Source organism: Seriola dumerili, unplaced genomic scaffold, assembly GCF_002260705.1.
Source record: "Seriola dumerili isolate Sdu_G_001 unplaced genomic scaffold, Sdu_1.0 BDQW01000147.1, whole genome shotgun sequence".
Classification (NCBI taxonomy): domain Eukaryota; kingdom Metazoa; phylum Chordata; class Actinopteri; order Carangiformes; family Carangidae; genus Seriola; species Seriola dumerili.
Window position 1 is genome coordinate 705,373 of NW_019174402.1, and position 19,281 is coordinate 724,653.

The following is a 19,281-nucleotide window of genomic DNA, read 5'->3' on the forward strand; positions in this document are numbered from 1 at the left end:
TGGAATCTTGAGCCAGTTAATTCGTAGTCATAATTTAAGGCTGAACTCCAGAACTGAACTACATATGGATCTACATGTTCCTTGTTTCTGGTTCCTATGAGTCTACACTGTGTTCTCCAATCAGAACCAAGACTGGTGGACTGTTTCCCAAATATCAGGGAAAGTTAAAGGATCGATACTTTTTGGTAACAGTTCATTTCATTTCGTCTTGCCTTCAGTAAGCATTGGGTTTATTTCAACTGGGAACCCAAACTGGTGCAGGTAAGTAAAAGAGAGAATATCTAACACATTCTAAGCAGCCTCTATAGTGTCTGTTCCCAAACCAGTTTTCTAACATGAACCCTTAGATAAACGCAGGGTGATTTGCTGGTTATTTTCCAGGGAATACAGTGATTTTGCCGGCCTTGGCCAGCCGCTGAATGATCTGGGCTTCATAGTCGGCGTCGTGGACACCAGTCTTCCTGAACTCTCCGGAGTAGCGGTTCTGCTCCCAGTAGTGGTGCCAATTTCCCCGGCTGTCCGCCCCGAAACCAAACACATTCACCTGGAGGAGATCGACAAGTGAGTGTAGGGAAAGCAAGTGTGTGATGACACGTGTATCTGTGCAGGATGAATAGGATGCAAGTATAGTTTCAGCATGAAGCAAAGGATTTACAGTTTGATGAGAAAGCAAAGAGAGAAAGAGAAACACTGACCTCATCACAGACGTGAAGGGCAAAGAAAAGCACTAGCATGCCAGTGGAGGGGTAGCGCCCATGATGTTGGGTCCAGTGGTCGTGGATGTATTTAAAGAATGCCGGGTTAAAGATCTGGACCTGGGTTGTGGACAGAGACCGAGAGAGAGGAAAATACTGTAACATACTGTTTACTTGCTGTAAATTTCACAAGCTCCTGCATGGGACGGAGGAGGAGAGGAAAACATTTCCCGCATGTCTGTTTCACGGTTTCTCCCATAGTCTCATTTTCAGAACGATACACGTCATTGCCACAAAATGTGGATTTGTTTTTACAAATATTCATTGTTGTGAAAAGTTAATCCAAGTTTCTCTGAATTCAGATTCAGATTATACAGTAACACAGGGAAGATAACCTCGTGCGACTCGTATCTGCTGCACATTCAAAAGGTCCAGCTGAACAAGAAAAAGATTTTGCAAAGTTAAATGTTAATACTCTCTGAGTTATTGATTGCTGTGACGGATTAAAAGCATTATTAAGCAAATGAATAGTGATTCATTTTGGTTAACAAAATGTTCAGTCCCAACAAACAGGGCTTTAGGCTGCTTAGAGCTGCGCAGCAGAGGAGGAAATCTTATAAATCTATATTTTTGGTTCGACTCCAAAGACACTAAAAACTGTGTCTCTGACCAGGCGAGGTTACTCACAAAGTCTTCACAGGGCGGGGATTAGTTTGAGTTTATTTATTTTCACAGATTAAAGAGCAAGCAGAAGATTATTCAAAACAAAGGGAAGGTTTATAATCTATCTGTAATCCTTCATCAACAATGGGGAGGGGATGGTATAATTGAAGCAAAGCAGGGTCACTGTATGTTTGTGTGTTTGTGTGTGTGTGTGTGTGTGTGTGTGTGTGTGTGTGTGAGTGCATGTGTATGTGTGTGTGAGGCTGCACACAGTGCATTTGTATAGGAATTCAGACCCCTTTGATTCTTACACATTTTTTAAGTTGCAGCCTTATGCTAATATCATTTAAATGCATTTTTAACACATTTGCAAACATTTCAAAAATTCTCTTTTCGCTTTGTGATTATGGTGTACTGGGTGGAGACTGATGAGAGACAAAATGAATTTAAAAAATTTAGCTTAAAGTTGCAAAATGACAAATTCTGAAAAAATGACGAGGTCTGAATACTTCCTCAACGCACTGTAGATTAATGTGTTTGCAGATCACTGTGAGCATGTGCGAATGGCCGACAGTAATTGCCGTTAATGCTGAAAATTCACACCTTGTCTTTATCTACGCGGAGGAACTGCTTCACTGGAGCGTAGGTACTGGGGGAGAGAGAGAGGGAGGGAGAGAGAGAGGGAGGGAGAGAGAGGAATTGATTAAACATATTCTATCAGCACTTTAAGTGATTGCTGCAGCTATGAATTTTGGATGATTGACGGCTGACAAATTGTTTCAACCCAGTAACTTTCTAGCTTCTAATAACTCTGCTGTGTGTGTGTGTGTGTGTGTGTGTGTGTGTGTGTGTGTGTGTGTGTTTGTGTGTGTGTGTTTGTGTGTGTGTGTGCCCTCAAACTATACTTATGTGTCTGTGTGTCCTTCAGTCAAATGGTGCATGCCAATAAATGTTGTATGCACTGTATACCCAGTATTCTATTATTCTATGTGCATTGACATATGTGTTAATCCATGCTTATGCATATCTGTGTGTGTGTGTGTGTGTGTGTGTGTGTGTGTGTGTCATCTTACAATCGAATCTGGCCGGTGGACAGAGCACTGGTGATCCAGACAAGATCCAGTGTTTTGAAGGGAACCAGGACGAAGCTGACGTTGGCAGCCAGGTTTTTGGCGCTCTCCGGGTACATGAAGTGGTGAGTGGTGTGGCTGCCTGCGTCTTCCTCATAGCCCACTGTGGGGGCCAGATTTATCCTAGGTGCAAGAGAGAAACAGCATGAGAGTTGTATGTCTTCACATGTTGCTATCTGTCAATGTGTGAGGCCTCCTGCCGGGGATTTCAAATCATCTAAATAATTATGAAAAAAAATTCCGACAATGGTGGTAAAGAGTCACTTTTGATTGATGTATCTCTTGTGCGCTTGTGTCAACCCTCATCTGCATAATCACTGAGCAATGAGCTCATGTAGCTGACACATGGAGGGTCAAAACAAGAGGAAAACATGTTGAATTTCTGAAGCTGCATAAACAGCGGAGCCATATCCATTGCAAGTAACTTGTGGCAACGAAGTCGGGAAACACAACAACAAACCTTCTCCATCATTTAGAAAGGTGCCACCCCACCCCTGAATATACCCCATGAACTTCAAATTAAAAAGGTGAATTTCCTTCCTTAGTAATGCTATTAAATGACTAAGTCGGTGAAAATGGTTTGTCGATCAATATGAAAAATAAATATTGTGATAATATTTTTGGCCACGTCGCCCAGCCCTAGTTGATGGCATCATGTAGTTCCTGTAATCTTTGCAGCTTGTGCCGACTTGCTCCATGGCTTAGCGGATTGTGAAGGAGCAGTGAGAGAAGATCAACATCAGTTTCATGTCAGTGTGTTAAACCTGCATTCGTTGACTTTTCAGCCTTTTGCTACCAACACAAAACTGACATTATCTGTACACAACGGGCCAACATTAACGTTTATTTGATTTCGTGTTTTTCTTTGGCCATTTGGTGAATGCAAGCTCAATTAAAAAAAAAAAAAACAGCTGGTCTGGATCTGTCCAATTCAAAAAGCTTATTATTTAACATGTTTGTTTTTCTCCTCCCTTTTGGGATTCAGCGTTAAAGGCCAAAAGGATGAACTGTTACTAAAGAAATACAAAACTGAAAATAGTGCCAGAGTAAAATTTTCTCTTTAGTTTCTTTTTCTTGTGCAGAAGAAGATCATCTGCTTCAGGTTACATCTTATTATATAGTATAATAAGCCTTTTTAAGTCCAGTGTAATCTTCAGTCAGACAGGAACTAAACCACTAGGCTTTCTGTGTGCTTCAGAACTTTGCTGTATTTACAATAGATGTGACTCACTGTCTGGAGGAGTGAGTTGTTTATGTAAACAGGAAGATGCACCTGAAAAAAAAAAAATGGCCACTGAGTGCACCTACCCATATGTCGGTGAACAAAACAGATGCTTGTTCGAAAGCGGGAGTGAAAATGCAGACAGACAGTGGGTGGGTGGGACTGCAGTGGGCCACGCTGACTTTAAGAACAAATGAGAATCAAACCGCAGTCATGAGAACATGAAACAGGAGATGGAGGTTGGAGGCTGCCCACACAAGCCTGCTGAGAGTGCGACGCCAGCTAATGGCTTCAGCGTACAAAATACTAGTCATTCCTTTCACAGCACCAGCACGTGGCCTCCACACAATGCTGCAGTAAACGACATATAGCCGCGTGCTCATGCCAACTGACAATCGCGCTCTGTGATCCATCAGTGCTGCGTGACAACGGCCGGGGGAAGAGACCGACACAAAGGGATTTATGTGCCTCTGTGCACGGGTGTGTATGCGAGAGACACAATCTACGCCTTTCAGCTTCTTTGGACCTAAAGCTCTCTGTGGTGACCTCGCTCGAGCCAGGTGACCTCTCTCTTAACCAATAGGAGAGCTGGACAGCAGACAGCATTAAACAGTGAGATTAAATATAGTATCAGACGCACAGATCAGCTGTCTGCCTCTTTAGTCTGCAATTTTCCTTTCGGATTAATAAAGTACTCTATCATCTATTTTATAAGTGCATCTCCCGCTCGCGCTCACACAAACTTAATGCTGATGATGTAACTTTAATGGCACATACTCTGCACTGTGATGGTATAGTGCTTTCCTCACATGAACTCTCTTCGCCCCTGCTCTTCAGCTGTCTCCCTCCGCCTCCTCCGCCTCCGCCTCTTCCTCTCCTCATCTCCCAGTTTCAGCCTTCGTCTTGGCGTCTATCTTATCCATCTTTTGGTCTGTCTGGCGCAGCCCTGCGTCAACTCTGCTTTCTATCAGGTTGCTCATCTATCCATTGCATTTACTTCTCTCACCTCATGATGTAGTTGTGTCCATCAATGGTGGCCCCATATCCGGCGCCGCGGAGGTTTCCAGAGTTCCCCACCACAGCGCAACGCAGGCACCGCCCCGGATCCCATGAGCCATACGGCGACCTTCCGGGGATCACCTGCGATGGACAGTCGTGATGGAGTAAAGTAAGACTGGATTCAAGCTACAAAGGAAATGAAGTAGGACACTAGCACTGGAACAGCAAGAGACATAAAATAACCTAACTTGCATTTCAGACCTGATTGTAAAAATACATCCTGCTCTCAATACTGGGGTGAATTCTTCATGAGACCTTCCATGAAAAATACATAAGTCCTTTCTGCCCCCGGGGAGCCAGACTGAGATATTTGAATATCCAGCCTAATGTGACAGCATGATGCTGTGCTGAGAGTCAGGATGGAAAAAAAACGACATATATACAGATACATTCAAAAAGGAATGAGCTGGGTCACTGATAAACCTGATGTCTAATAAAGACAATCTGTTTCTGTCAGCCTTTGCCCAAGAGTGTGAAGTAATGACTTGGCTGATTTGAAAGCACCATGGTAATGGAAAGATGAATTAATAATATAAAATACCTGGAACAACCTCAGCAGCACCTGCTGGATGCTGTGGGGTTTAAACTGCGGCTGTAACATCTAGAGAGAGAAAGAGAGAGAGAGGAAGAATGGTTAGGATGTGTAGTTTCTCCTCTGCAGACAAATTGGATCTGACAACAGACTTTAAATTTAGTTACTTTCTGTGTGCCCATGTACGTGTGTATGCATGCATTTGCCTGCATTCATGTGCAAATAAGCAAGTACTTGCGCCTGCCTTTGAGTGTGTGTCTGTATCTGTGTGTGTGTTTAGGTAACAGCCATGTGTCAGACTGACAGGATGCAGTCAGACTGGGTGAGCGGTGGTCAGAGGAGCAGGGGCATTGCTGTCCACATGTCAAAAACAAGCTGAATTTAAAAAACAGATGGCAGTGAAAGAGAGGATGAAAAATGTCAAAAGGAAAGCAAGAAGTGCTGGATTTTGCTTTTTTCAGACTACATGTGGCTCTCTTTAAAATTACGCCTAAACAGACGGAGTGCCTAAGTTTCTTTGTGTCTTTCCAGGTTTTCAAGGACCTTCTGTTCTACTCAGGGGGGATAAACAAGTGACAGCAGAGATGACAACAAGGCTCTGCTTAATTAATAGAAGATAATTAAAATTAGAATAAAAAGTTATGCGTTGAATGAAGAAGAAGTCGGGAGACATGAAAGAACAGCAGATGTAAATGAAGTTGAAAGAAGGACAAAGTGAGGAGGAAGATGATACTGAAGGTAATTATGTCTTCAACTTACCCAACTGAGAAAGACTTAATGTAGCCTACACATAACACCGTGAATGTGCAGCTATTAGTGTCCTGCACAAGAAAACTTCAGATTCAGATTTTTTCTTTTCACCACTGTAAAAATGTCTTTAATGCACTGTTGAACATCTTGTCTGAAAACAATGAAATCCATTCAAGTGTTTTTACTTTAAAGGTCACTTCATTAAAGCCGATATTAAAATACTGAATGATAGATATGATTCTTTAGAAGATTTAAACCCTTGTGAGTGAAACAAAAACTACGCAGATACATTAACACAATCTTTCTTATATCTTACTTTATGTATAACATCTGCAGTGCTCTTTACAAGGGTGTTTTTAAGAGTAAATTAAATTATACTTTATGTGATTTTCATACACTGGGACTACACCGTTGGTTAGTTGTACACAAAAGAAATTTGCGCTCCTACCGACTGTAACTCCCTTTGTTTGAGGGTGTGCCCAACTAGCCAGCAGTTGAACATTATGTAAATGTGTGACATATCTGTGTAGATAAGTTACGGAAGAAAAGCCTGGAATATAAATGAGGTGTGTCAGGGACTTCAGAAGCAGAGAATGACTCCCTTTACCATGGGCTGTGTAACTTATCAGACCTTTTACATGCACAAAAGAGCTACAGTATGTAACACACTGAAGGGAAAATCCCCAAAAAGCATAATATGGGTAATTTGATAGATTCGCCACCCGCAGGCGATAAATATTACATCTTCAGTTGTTTTGTATTTTCTTATTTAAGTTTTTTTTTACTTCTGTTTTTGTCAGTTTGTTTTTGGTTTTTACAATTAACCTTTTGAAACCCTCATTGAATAACTGTTATTTCAGTAAAATAAAAAATTGAAACCTTATTGAGTCTGTACTTCGATGTATATCAAACAGTTTTAGCATGAAACAGCAAATTTCATGCTAAAATATCAGATTAACTGTGGAAGAAACCAACCCATCATTTACATTGAGAGGGGGTATATAAATGGCCTGTTTGAGCAAGAGGAATGATTCCAGCTGACAAAACCTATTTCAGTGTTCATGTGGGCAGCCGACTATTGATTTAAGAGAGACTTGAAAATCTGTGAATTTATCCTAAGGCAGACACGAGTCGCTTCAGATTGACAGAATGATCTTGATCCACAGAGGCATGAAATGTTGCGAAGCCAGATGTTCACTTCACAGTCAAGCGGATAAATATGTATTTCTGCTTTGTCTAGTCATTTTAATGTGGAGTATCTCTTTCTTTTTTCTTTTTTGGATCATGGTTTTGAGCTGCCTCATTGTGGGATGTAAAGAGAATGATGAAACGTAGTAGCAGCGGCTAACAAAGAGAAGCTGTCCAATTTAAAAAAAAAAAAAAAAAAATCTTGTTCCAGTTTGAGCATCTGCCAAACCACACAGGCAAACGTGCATTCACGCGTGTAAAGAGAAAGAAAGCACCTGCACACACAAAACACATTCCCCCAAAACAAAAACGCACTCACACAAAAGTTCCATCAGGATATTGGCAGCCACCACATGGCTGCTCCTCTCTGTAACCATGTTTTCCTTTCTGTTGTTCTCACTCTCTCCCACACAGCAATCTTCATTTCCCACTCCTTTGTAGCCACTTCCTTTTCACCCACCATCGGCCTTAATTCGCTTCTCCCAACACAGATCTCATTCGCTTGCATTTTCATTCATACATCCTCTCCAGCAGTCTCCTTGCCCTCATGTCTAATTCCTTCTCTTTAATTTCCCTTGCTCCTCTCTTTGTTTCTTCTCCTCCTCTTGTCTTTCTTCATCTCTTTGTCTCTCTGGGACGCCTGTGCACCATGCAGCTCATCAGTGCTGATTTGAGACCTCTAAATCTTTCCTTTACTTCCCTTTGCTCTCTCTCTCTCTCTCTCTCTCTCTCTCTCTCCAACTCGTTCCTGCTTTCCTCTGTTTCTCCATCCCCCTTGATCCCTCCATCCTTTGCCTTCTTCTCGTCTCCGACTCTCTGCATGATGCCAGAGCCGGCTTGGCATGCTGCACCACTGTTGTTCAGGGGCAACTAATTTTTGGCAGATGTTTTTTCGGCAGCCATGCCCGTGCTGTCTTGTTTCCTTCCTGTCAGTTGTCCTCTGCCTCCTAAAGTATAAGATTCCTGACCCTCAATTACAAATAAATACAACTTCTCTCTTTTCCATTTAAAACAATATTTCACACAAACCACTGCTACTACATCTGCACCAGCTGACCTTAAACTTAGCCTTGTAAGCGTGGAGATTTATGCAACACGGAATTAAAAAGGCATCACACCACACAAATATTTCTTGTGAAGATAAGTTGTTGCTTCATATTTGCACACAGTAACTTCCAGGTGTAACTGATACGTAGCTAATGGAAGCTCACTAAATATGGTAAATGATTCACAAATGACAAAATCCTAGACTCTTAACATTAGGAGGCAAATGTCCAAACCTCAAGCATTTCTTCTGTCTCAACTCTCAGTATGATGCAAATTGCAAAAATGCAAATGTATTTACTGAAAACCACCTGCATGAATAAATGTGAATAGATGAATAAATGTGATCAGTTAAAATTAGGGGGCTGAGTGTTTAAAATCTTGTGTGCAAAAATGTTTCGCCAAACTAAAACATCATTTAAGTCCTGGACAGCAAATCATTCTTTGAAATGTTTCTCTCATTGAATGTTTGATTCGTTCCTCTCCTGACACAAGAGTGCACAATAAAACATTAGGTCTGATTGAATAATGCATACACATAATCATTTCTTTTTCTTCCTTCCTAACATTGGTTGATTGGATTGGGTGCTAAAAGCAAATAGATGGGACGAGGGAGAAAGAAAAAACACCAAGCAGGGAATTCATTTCACCATTTGGTTTGGATGTGTTGACTCTCCAAATTAAACCACTTTGGACTGAAGAATTTCTCTCAGATGAGGGAAAAGCAAATAATTGACTGGTGAGCACTTACACAGCTACATCTCACTGTAAATCAGTGTTGCCAGGAAACAACCACATTATTCTGTCTTCTTATTCCCAACAGCAAACACTTGAACTTCCCTTCACCTTCACATTATGGTGCCCGGAAAAACAAACATTAGTTAGAAAGACATATAGAGGCCTGATGTGGCTCTTGCTGTGCAAGAAGATTATACTGACTTTATCAAACAACGGGGAAACATGGAGTAAGTTTGCCATTTCTATTAATGGGGAACAGGGAGCATTAGAAATAAAGTCATGGCACGATTCTCGTACAGTTGCATTTCGAAGTCAGCAGGTATCATCCCTACAGGTAATGACTTGTTGGTCTTTCTAAATACAGACCTTTCTACACGTTCTTTCACAAATGCAGGTTTTCCCACAAATGCTGTCCATCCGTCCAAGACCTTTCCAAGATATTCTAGATTTTTTTTCCACTAAATTTTAAGTTTAAAACCATACAAAATTTGTGAAAGTCATCGGACGAGTGGGAGCAATAGTTAAAAAAAAAAAAAAAAAAAAAAAAAAAAGAAGAAGTTAAAATCCTTGTTTTAAACCCACTAACAATTTTAAAAACTTTGCAGTGACATAATGATGCATTCATGGCCAGCATCTTTGTACAGTATATGAGCAGATAAGTCATGCAGTATCACAGTGTGCTGTCTCATGCAGAATAACAGAGTCCAAACAGAGAAACCCTGATCGAATAGGTCTGCAGAGACTGATATATATCCTGTTTGGTATGGCCCTGTACCTTTCTTCTTTTTGTTCTATAGTTTGTTTTCACACTCTTCCATTCCTTCCCTACTCTGTCTCTGTCCTCCTCCCTATTTATCTACTTTATTTCCCTCTTTCATCATTTCACCACTCCCTTTTCCCTGTCTCTCATGTTCCTGCCTTATCCTGTGTTTGATCTCCCCCTATTCCTTCCCTATCCATTCCCATTCCTCTTCGTCTTTTCAACCTCTCATTTATTTCTCATTCTGTCTCTCTCCCCTCTTCCCCGTTGCAGTGTGACCTAATGACTTGGCAGCTGTCGGCCTGTGTTTGCAGCTTCATGCCATTTCAGCGCAGGACTACAGATACTGTGCTGAAACGGGACTCTAAAACCTGCTACTGAAGGACGCCGCGCAACACTGAAGATAATTCTGGAAACAAACACGCAAACACACACATTTATATTTTCAAGTTGAAATGCACACACAAATGAGTACACAGCCGTGGAAGCTTACTCACAAAGACAAATTCAACTCGCACATGCACTGAGGGGGGATGTTAATGCAAGAATTCTTTAATTAAGTGCTTTCTATCTCTCGCTCACACTCTCTCTGAGGATGTATTTATTTCATTTTTAGTCATTACTCAGTTGTGGTTTCAGAAAAGCCCAGTGGCCAACCCTGTAATGTTCCACTTCTCCACTAACACCATTACATATGACTGGCAGGGATACATGAGGAGCATGTTATACTTGTAAGGAGGGATTGGTTGGAGGGAAAAGGATGGAGAGAGAGATATGCGATTATGATGCATTACTTCCCCTATGTTGGTGCCCTAATAAACTTATATCTTCCATGTGACCGATTGCGCCTCCGCTCCTACTGTGCCATACACAACAATGTAAAGTGTTTGATGGTGTTGCAGACACAGTTTGTAAAACTCTGTTTTCGTACAAGTTGTGAGGTACACAGGACATAGTGTACAACCCATCTTATTATTGTGTTGTTTTTAATGAGTATCAATGATGTTAGAAATATTGAATCAGAAAAACACAGTCTGCAGGTGAGAGAAATTCAGAAGGGTTGAATTATCCACCAAAATGGAGTCTAGCAGAAAACAGATTTATACACGTAATATTCAAGATTGATTCTGGTTACCCTTGGTTCCAGAGGTAAAAGTCCCCTTCATTTTTCCTCAGAGACAATGTTACATGATTGAAAATTGGAAACTCTGCTGGTTAAAATCAAGAGTGTACCAGACTTCCAAGTGTGTTAGAAAATATCTCCTAAGGTGCATCATATCAAACCAGTCACCAGGCTTTATTAATTCGGTAATGTTCAGCACCAACGGAGGACGGGAGCTAAAAATGACAGTGTTGAGAAAACACAGTCTGCAGCTTGAAATCCGTTCAGATCCATTTCTGATGAATTCAGTAACTGCAGTGCCACGTTTAGTTCACAAATTCAACAACAAAGCCTTTTGAGTTCACTCCAGCTCTGATTCGTGCCTCTGACTGGAATCTTCTCTATGGCAACAGTGACCGAGGCTCATGGGTATAAATGACAAACAAAGCGTTATTTCACAGGCAAAGATGAAATAATCAAAACTGTTGCCAATGCCAAAAAAACTGGAGGAGAGTCCTTTGTTTCTATGTTCAGTATATTATTTAAAGAAAAAATTTAAACAGGGAAAAACACCTCTGGAATCAGCGGCTCCTCCCACTTCACATCTGTATTGCAAACCTCTAGCAGGTAAAGTTATAACATATGGTTACTTACCACCCACCAGTAGTAGACATCAGAGGGCAGCTGGATGTTGTCTCTGGTCCAAACAGGTGAGATATCCGGGTCGTAGTTCTCATCGAACCAATCAGAAACACCTGGGTCTCCAACACAGCGTGGGCAGGCACATGTCTTCTGCAGCGGGGTGTCAGGTGGCGTCAGGCGGTGTGCGCCCACATAATTGGGCACTAGCTTCACTCGCCTCGACTCCTCCCACCCAGGTGGCTCCAGGTAGTTGAAGCTGACGCCCCCGCGGAGCGAGACGGAGAAGAAGAGCGAGGTGAGAAAGACGAGAACCAGCGAGCCGAGGAGAACCCAGATTCTGCGGGAACATCTCACCCTGCCTCCTTTCTCCGCTCCGCCTCCTCCGCCTGTACTACCTCCACCCCCTGCCGCCCAAGCCACCCCTCCGCTCAGCCAGGGCCTGAGCTCGGAGAGTCTGGGAGCTCCCCTGGATGGACCACCGCCCCAGGACCCCCAGCCCCAGCGCCTGTCCCGGTGCAGGGTGGAGGACGGGATGCGGCCCCCCCACGGCCATGCCCCCACCCCTGGGCCTGCCACTGTCCCCAGCCCACCACCTCCTCCGCCTCTGTGCAACGACCACCAAGGTCTAGTCAGCGCGATTGGGACGACCCCCTGACGATGACTCTGAACCACAGGATCACCCACGATATCAGAACAGTGAAACACACACACACACACACACACACTGACAGAACACAGTGTGTCAGAGTCAATTTGTCTCACAGTCAAGCTGTGCACTCAGCGATGCTCCACCGCTTTCTTCTCGTCTCCCACTGGATCCTCTCCCTCCCTCTCCTCCACAGCTATGTGATGTGCTCGTACAACACACAGCAATGTGCTGATACACACATGCAGGAGTCACAGCTGAATCACACACAGCTGGAGCCTGGCTGCTTCGGAAGTCCTTTGCTTTCAGTGTGAGGTGATCTCTCCTTCAGCTACGAGCACAGCCTCAGCTTTTTCCACCTTTCTATCATTTGTTCATTCCCTCCTTTTTTTTTTTTTTTTTACTTTCTAACTTCACCTTCTCTGGCTTTCACTGCCTTTGTGTCCACCTCTCTCTTTTCCCTCCCTCTTGTTTTCATTAGCTGCAGTGTCCATCCTCAGTGAAATCCAGTGGATGGATGCAGCAGGTCCTTCTCGCTTTCGCTGCCATCTGTGCGAATGGTAAGCTTGGCTCCAGTGCTCCGCTTTCTCTCTTTTCTGTCTCTCTCGTTGCACTAAAGCGACGTAGCCAAAGAAAGGCTGGCAGACTAGTTGAGAGCAGTGGAGAGAGGGAGGGAAGAAGGGAGGAGGAGAGGGAGGAGGAGCAGTACAAGGGAGGAGGTTTGGCCTGAAGGGTATTCCATCACGTCCCTAGCCATCCTCAACAAAAAAAAAATACCTCTCTTCCCTTCTCTTTTGCTTTTGGTGTCTTTTCTTCTCTGCTTGGTTCCTCTGTTATCTGCCGTTTTCTCAGTGCTTTTTTTTCCCTCCTCTCTTTGCCTTCCTCTTGAGGTTCACCTCGTCTAGTCTTTCTCAGTCTCAAGGTCTCTCCTTTCCTCTTGAACCCCTCTCAGTCCATTGTCTGTGTCTGTTTCACTGAGTCTCTGTGACCTATTTGGTGCGTGGAGTTTAAAGAACTCTTCTGTTGCTGTTCTTCTGCGCACTTTCCTCAAACACAAAGTTCTCAAAGTTGGGATAAAAAGTTTCAGTTTTTTATGGTGAATGATGAAATCTTAAAGCAAAAAAAAACTCTTAAAGATAGTGGCAGAGGATTTCATGACGCTCTTTCAATGAAAGCGCAGCATTTCCCTCTATCACCTTCTAGATGTCAGCGCTGCAGTTGATAACTCATCATCATCCTTTCACTGTTCAGCTGAGACTCCATAGAGATGAAGAATAAAAAAAAAAAAAAGACAAAGGATATAAATATGAACTACTTTCGGAGAAATAATCAAAGCATCAGAAGCAGATTGGAGGATGTCCTCCTGATGGAAAGTACTTTATGAAGATCGTTCATCCGGGGTCGAGGCTGCACCAAGGAAAGTTGAAAGCGGTGGATGGAGTGATGTGCAAAGGGTGCAATGGAAAAAAAGACAAAACCAATCAGCCCCAAATCTCATCTTCTCTCCAGCTGGCTTTGAGAGGATGACGGCAGGAAGGGCGGGGGCAGCATCTGTCCTGCTGCCCAGAGTGTGCGCATGTGTGTGTGTGTGTGTGTGTGTGTGTATATATACCGGTGATATAATGTGTGTGTGTGGAGTTAAGCTAGGGTTGCACACCGTCTGCCAGTTGCACTAATTTAATTGTGTTCAACAGCTGTGCCAGTGTGTGTGTTTGTGAACGACCTATTGGCTGGCGGCGTAAGTTTCATTGGGCCGGTGAGCTTGAGGCGACTGCTGCTTAGCGCTAATCTGCTAAACTGTAATCCAAGGGTAGAACCCATGCAGTGCCCACTTTATGCCAGCTGTCTACCCTGACCATGTTCATCTGATGCCCTTTAAACACCTGCTTAACTCACCTGCACACATACTGATCCAAGTTACACTGCTGACTTTCTACCGCAATAACAACTACTTTTTGATGTGTATGTGTTTCTCGACCCATAAAACACAAATCACTGCTCTCAGTAAAGTTGCGAAAGTGACTGTTTCATTATAAAATGTCCATGTCTGTGTTTTTTGTGTCTTTCCTTGTCTGTCCTGAAGTCTGGCTTCCTGTTCTGTAGAAAACCTGTGGAGAAAGAGAGAGAAAGAACAGACAGACTGTCATTTGTTGCCATTAGCCTCGCTGACCACTTTAATCCCTCTCTCCTTTCCCGCTTTGATCTGCCTCCCTTCTTTTACGTTCTCATTACCTCTCTTCTTCGCTCAGTCTAACCCAGCTCACCAAACTGTTTCTATTTTCCTGTTTTTCTTTGGCTCCAGCAGCTGCTCCTCTTGCTCAGTGTGTCTTTCAGACTGTCCATCATGAGGGACAGGGGCGAACATGGAACAAACTTCTGCTCTGCTCTGTTGTGTGTCTGTTGATTGGTGCTGAACAAATTTCAAAATGTCACTATGCTGAATTGGAAATACTGAAGTAGAGTGACAGGACACAGATTGAAAGAGTCAGGCAGAATACTAAACAGAGGAACAGGCCTCCTATACAAACTCCTCTTACATTTGGTATCTGCTGTTTTTATTACTACTGTACCAGATCATGCATCTGTGGGAGCTATTTACTGAGCCCAATACAAAATGCCGCCAAGTTGCTTTGTTTTGCTTCATCAAAATGTTTCAGTTTAGAAGAGGGAGAGAAGACAAAAGTGCTGCAGCCTGTCTTCTTGCTACGGCAAAGTGCAGGAAGCATATAACTCCAGTGTTGGCCTCTCTCCATTGGCTGCCAGTAGAATTTAGAGTTACATATAAAATCTTAGTTATTGCCCATCAGGCTTTGCATGGTGAAGCCCTTCAGTACATCTCTGAATTGTTGTGTCCATATACAACTTCCCGACTTTCAGTGCCTTTTGGATGTTGACTTAATAAATCCTTACTTCCTGCTGGCTGATCAAATCATCATATGTTGAGAGATATTACTACACAATGAGTCACGGTTTCAGTGAGAATGGTAAATTTTACATTTCGTTTTGACTGAAAGAAGTGACGGTGATTTTTAGTGGCGTCTGTACCAAACAAACATGTTTCCTTACGCCTGGCTCTGTAGGACCACAGCGCTTCATTCATTAATGGTATGTCGTGACACATTTAACCCTTATCAAAAATTTGCAGCTCCTGTGATTTGGATATTGCACTTGGCCGTGGACCTACAGATAAGTCATTAGCATTAAGACGGGAAAAATAAAAAGGAGGGGAGGATTGAGGAAAACAGACCAGAGAACAATAATCAGCTGTTACAGTGATGGCTGCCCACTCGCAGTTGCTCTTTCATCCTCTCATGTTGGACAGACGGCAGACTGGACGCTACAGGTAAGCAGCGGTACTATAAGACTTGAGCGCCGGGACTACCTGCTTAGCATGCTATCGTTTTAGTAGATATCTCTGCTACACAAAACATTTGACGTCTTTGACATCACATCAAAATTGTTATTTCTTCACAATCTTTAATCTTTAATTTTTGAATGTCTTAAACTAAAATACTTACATATTGTTCTTTTAATAGACTGAGCAAATATTCAATTAATCAAAATGAAATAATCAGCAGTTTAATTGATATTGAAAATAATTGTCAGATTTTTACAGTTATTTAAACCTTGCTGCAGTCCTGTGGTAAATAAGAGAAACTCATTTGCATGAAAAAAAGGGACAGAAATCCTTACAACTGATTACACTGTGAAGACAGTCTGCACCGCTTTCTTGCTACCAACCTATCCACCCACCCAGCAATGAACGATTATCTTCCACTACTCTATTTTTGACGCATTGCCATGGCAGCCAGCAAGCCATGCAGGGTTGTTAATGACAACACAAACCACAGAATCCCCAACCTTGACCCATCTAATTAATGCTACAGAACTGGGACAGTCTTTGCTTTCCTCCAGTTGACATATGTCTTTCTTTTTATCTCCTGCCTCTATATTTGCTGCGTATATCAAGACTTCCATGACAGAGAGCTTCACACACTGCGGTACCGTTAGTCCTACACCTGTCCATGTGGTTTTTCATAACTTTACCGCTGTCACTGGATGTCTTCTGGGTGTAAAAGTGCAGTGACAAACAACACGCAGATGCACAGAAACACACAGCAACACACAGCAACACACAGTGGCCGTGACAAGACTGCCGTTGTATTTTAAGTCACTAATACACTGCAGATTTACAACATCAACTTTAGCTGGCTGGTTTTCACACCAGTTACACTTGAGGTAAATTGTTCATTTTTCAGCCCCTTTATAAAAGGCTTGTTAGCATTCCTTCTATTTGTCACTGAAGCCAAGACATACAATTAATTTGAGCATGAATCTCGCCTCTGCCCCTTTGGTTTAATAAGAAATGCTCCCAATGCAACTGAGAGCATTCTTTATTGTGTTCACTATTCATTTTTGAGAAAGCAAAGGACAAATACAGATAATTGTTGACTATGGCAGCTGTTAATGGAAACAGCTGTCCGTATTTTCAACTGTATTCCCACTGTTATCCATAACGTCCTTGAGAGAAATCTTCTTTTACGTGATTCATCTCATCAGGTTTTCACTGAGCAAATGCTCCTTTCTGCACAGCCATCACGGCTCATTGTTGTGAAAGAAAACACACCTAATCTTTAATGAATACAATCTAAATATAATTTTTCATCAGCCCAGAGACATCACCTGTCTAGGTGTTAATACATTTATGCACCTGGGGAGCAGCTTTCAGAATGTGAGCTTGACTTCTGTGTTTTGTATTCTGTCCAATCTTTGTGCATCGCTCTGCCTTTTGAATGGTAACATTTCCTCACATTGATTTCAGTGCATATTTAACAGGACCAAACCACTTGAAACTGTCAGTCACTTCCCCCCGTGTTCCCTACCTGTGCTGTCTCTACTGTCTGCATACAATGAGTCGACCGATTATCGGCCTGGCTGATTCAGCATTTTTACCATTATTGTTTTGTGTTTTTTTTAAAACCAAAATCTCTGATGAAATAAATTAATTTTAAAATGCAATACTTTGACTCCTCTCCCTGTCTGTAGTCACCACTCTGTGCTCTGGAGCACACAACACTATCTGACCGGTTGCACCTCACGAGCAATAGCCTATCAACACTGACGGATACTGTTTACACAGATGGGCAAAGACTGGAGCAAGCGAAGCTGTGTGTCCAAGGTAAGGTAGCACATATTGCCAGTTGTGATAAACATCACAATCTAATGATCTAGTTCATTTGTTGATCCGAGACACACTGAGCAAGAGAGAGCGAGAGAGTGAGAGAGAGAGAGAGAGAGCGAAGCCGTCGCTAACTGCTAAGCAAAAGTAACTAGCAGATCTGAATAGCATGTAAACAACAGTGGAATTAGCGTGAAAGTCGCTAAAAGGAGCGAGCTGTGTTTGAGCAGAACTAGTGTAAGTTTAAATGTACAGCTGGTAGCTGGCGATGAATAGCAACATTAACTGGGTTGAGACAGAGCAGCAATAAAGGCTGCCAGTAACAGAAACACCAGCAACTGGAAAAGAGACATTACGGTTACAGCAGCACGTGACCATGTGAACGGCCACTAACTGTTACCTAAAAGAAATTTTGCTCAAGTAGAAGTCAAATTACTTGTGTTAAAACATACTCATAGACAAACATACAAACGTAAGTCAGTTAAAATGAACTAGCAGTGAACATTACGGTGTTACATTTTTAAAGGGGGGGGGGGGGGGGGGGTTAGGGTAAAAATGTTGACGTTTGAAGCCATCACATTTTTACAGCTAGCAATTATCAGCCAATACGCTCCTGTCAACCTCCTTTCTGTCACAATGGCTCTTAGCCTGTGCTGGCAGATTTCTGTGTTTTCACTCAGCCTCCTGTTGAGTGCACTGGTGTATGATGGCCTCAGTCTATTCCGTCTCACCTCCTCTCTTTATTCTGTAGGTGAGGCTGTCTAATGTCTGAACAAAACAATGGCTTAAGTAAAGTGCAAATCTATCCCCATGCAAGTGGCTTTCAGCCACTGAGTGGTACAGAGCCCTGGCCACATGTGTGGTAGACAGTTCCTACAATCCTAGCAGCAGTTTTACTCCACATGATGTGACCTGCTGTGGAACAGTGAGAACCACATTATTATTACTGACAGTGAAAACCTGCAGTTGGCAACAGACAGTTCTGCTGTGGGTCTGCAGTCCATGAAAAGAAGGTAAACAACTTTAATTAGGGTTATGTTATTTTAACTGTGATCATACTAGCAATCATTTCAGGGAGATGCAGCATCCACAGACTGTGAATAAATTAACGTAGAGTATATCATACACCATTTAAAGAATACGTCTGTCCAAATTCTCTATTTTTCAACAATCAACACTCAACAATCCCATTCAAAGTCCAGAACCAATATGAACTGATCCTAACAGGTATTGCCTGTGTTGCTAAAGCCTGATATAGATTATTTCTCTGTGCCACAGAGCTGCATTGTTGTCCAACAAGACAAAGGCCGTGTTCAGATCGACTTTAGCCCTGCGTTAAAAAAATGCAGCCCTCTCATTCATTTGAATGAGGCCAGTCCAGCAGTGCAGTGGGGGTGCCAACGCAGAGGGCTCTGGGAAAAAAGTTGAACCAGGCTCAACTTTTGCTGGAGCACAATGCCACGTCATCTGGCAAGGCACTGCGCTGGCTAACCAAATACGTAAAATTGCACATTCCTGGTGGATTACTTTTGGTGGATTAATTTCTACCGCTTGCCTCGCGACTGACACGACAAAAAGATAAAACAGTTGCTGTGACAACTTTATAACATCCTGCCTCTGATTATTAGAATTATTACTGATTATTCCTATAGCTATTTTCAAGGATTTACATCTTCGGTGGGAATAAGTGGGCCTGGGGCAGAATCCCACAGGTTAGGGAAAATAGGGAAAATAGACAATATCAGCAGCACTCTCCTTTAAATTTGATCTACATATCAAATACCATTATAACCTAATCCACTCATCTCTCACCACTACTTTGTTGAACCCTCTGTCCTGGATATCTGAAGGTATATGCCTTAAGAAATGTGGGACGTGAGGCTGTTCACACACACAGATACCATCTGCAAAATACAGTGAAGTATTTGTTG

The 19,281-nt window shown here is 42.6% G+C and overlaps 1 protein-coding gene across 1 annotated transcript; it reads right to left on the reverse strand.

Moving 5' to 3' along the window:
• Window positions 1–370: 370 nt before the first annotated feature.
• st3gal2 (ST3 beta-galactoside alpha-2,3-sialyltransferase 2) lies at window positions 371–12,928 on the reverse strand. Its single transcript, XM_022749852.1, has 8 exons — window positions 12,881–12,928; window positions 11,538–12,188; window positions 5,311–5,370; window positions 4,717–4,850; window positions 2,432–2,611; window positions 1,962–2,007; window positions 696–815; window positions 371–544 (listed from the first exon to the last, which is right to left on the reverse strand). The coding sequence occupies exons 1-8, from the start codon at window positions 12,926–12,928 to the stop codon at window positions 371–373; spliced, it is 1,413 nt and encodes a 470-aa protein (XP_022605573.1).
• Between the last annotated feature and the right edge of the window lie 6,353 nt (window positions 12,929–19,281).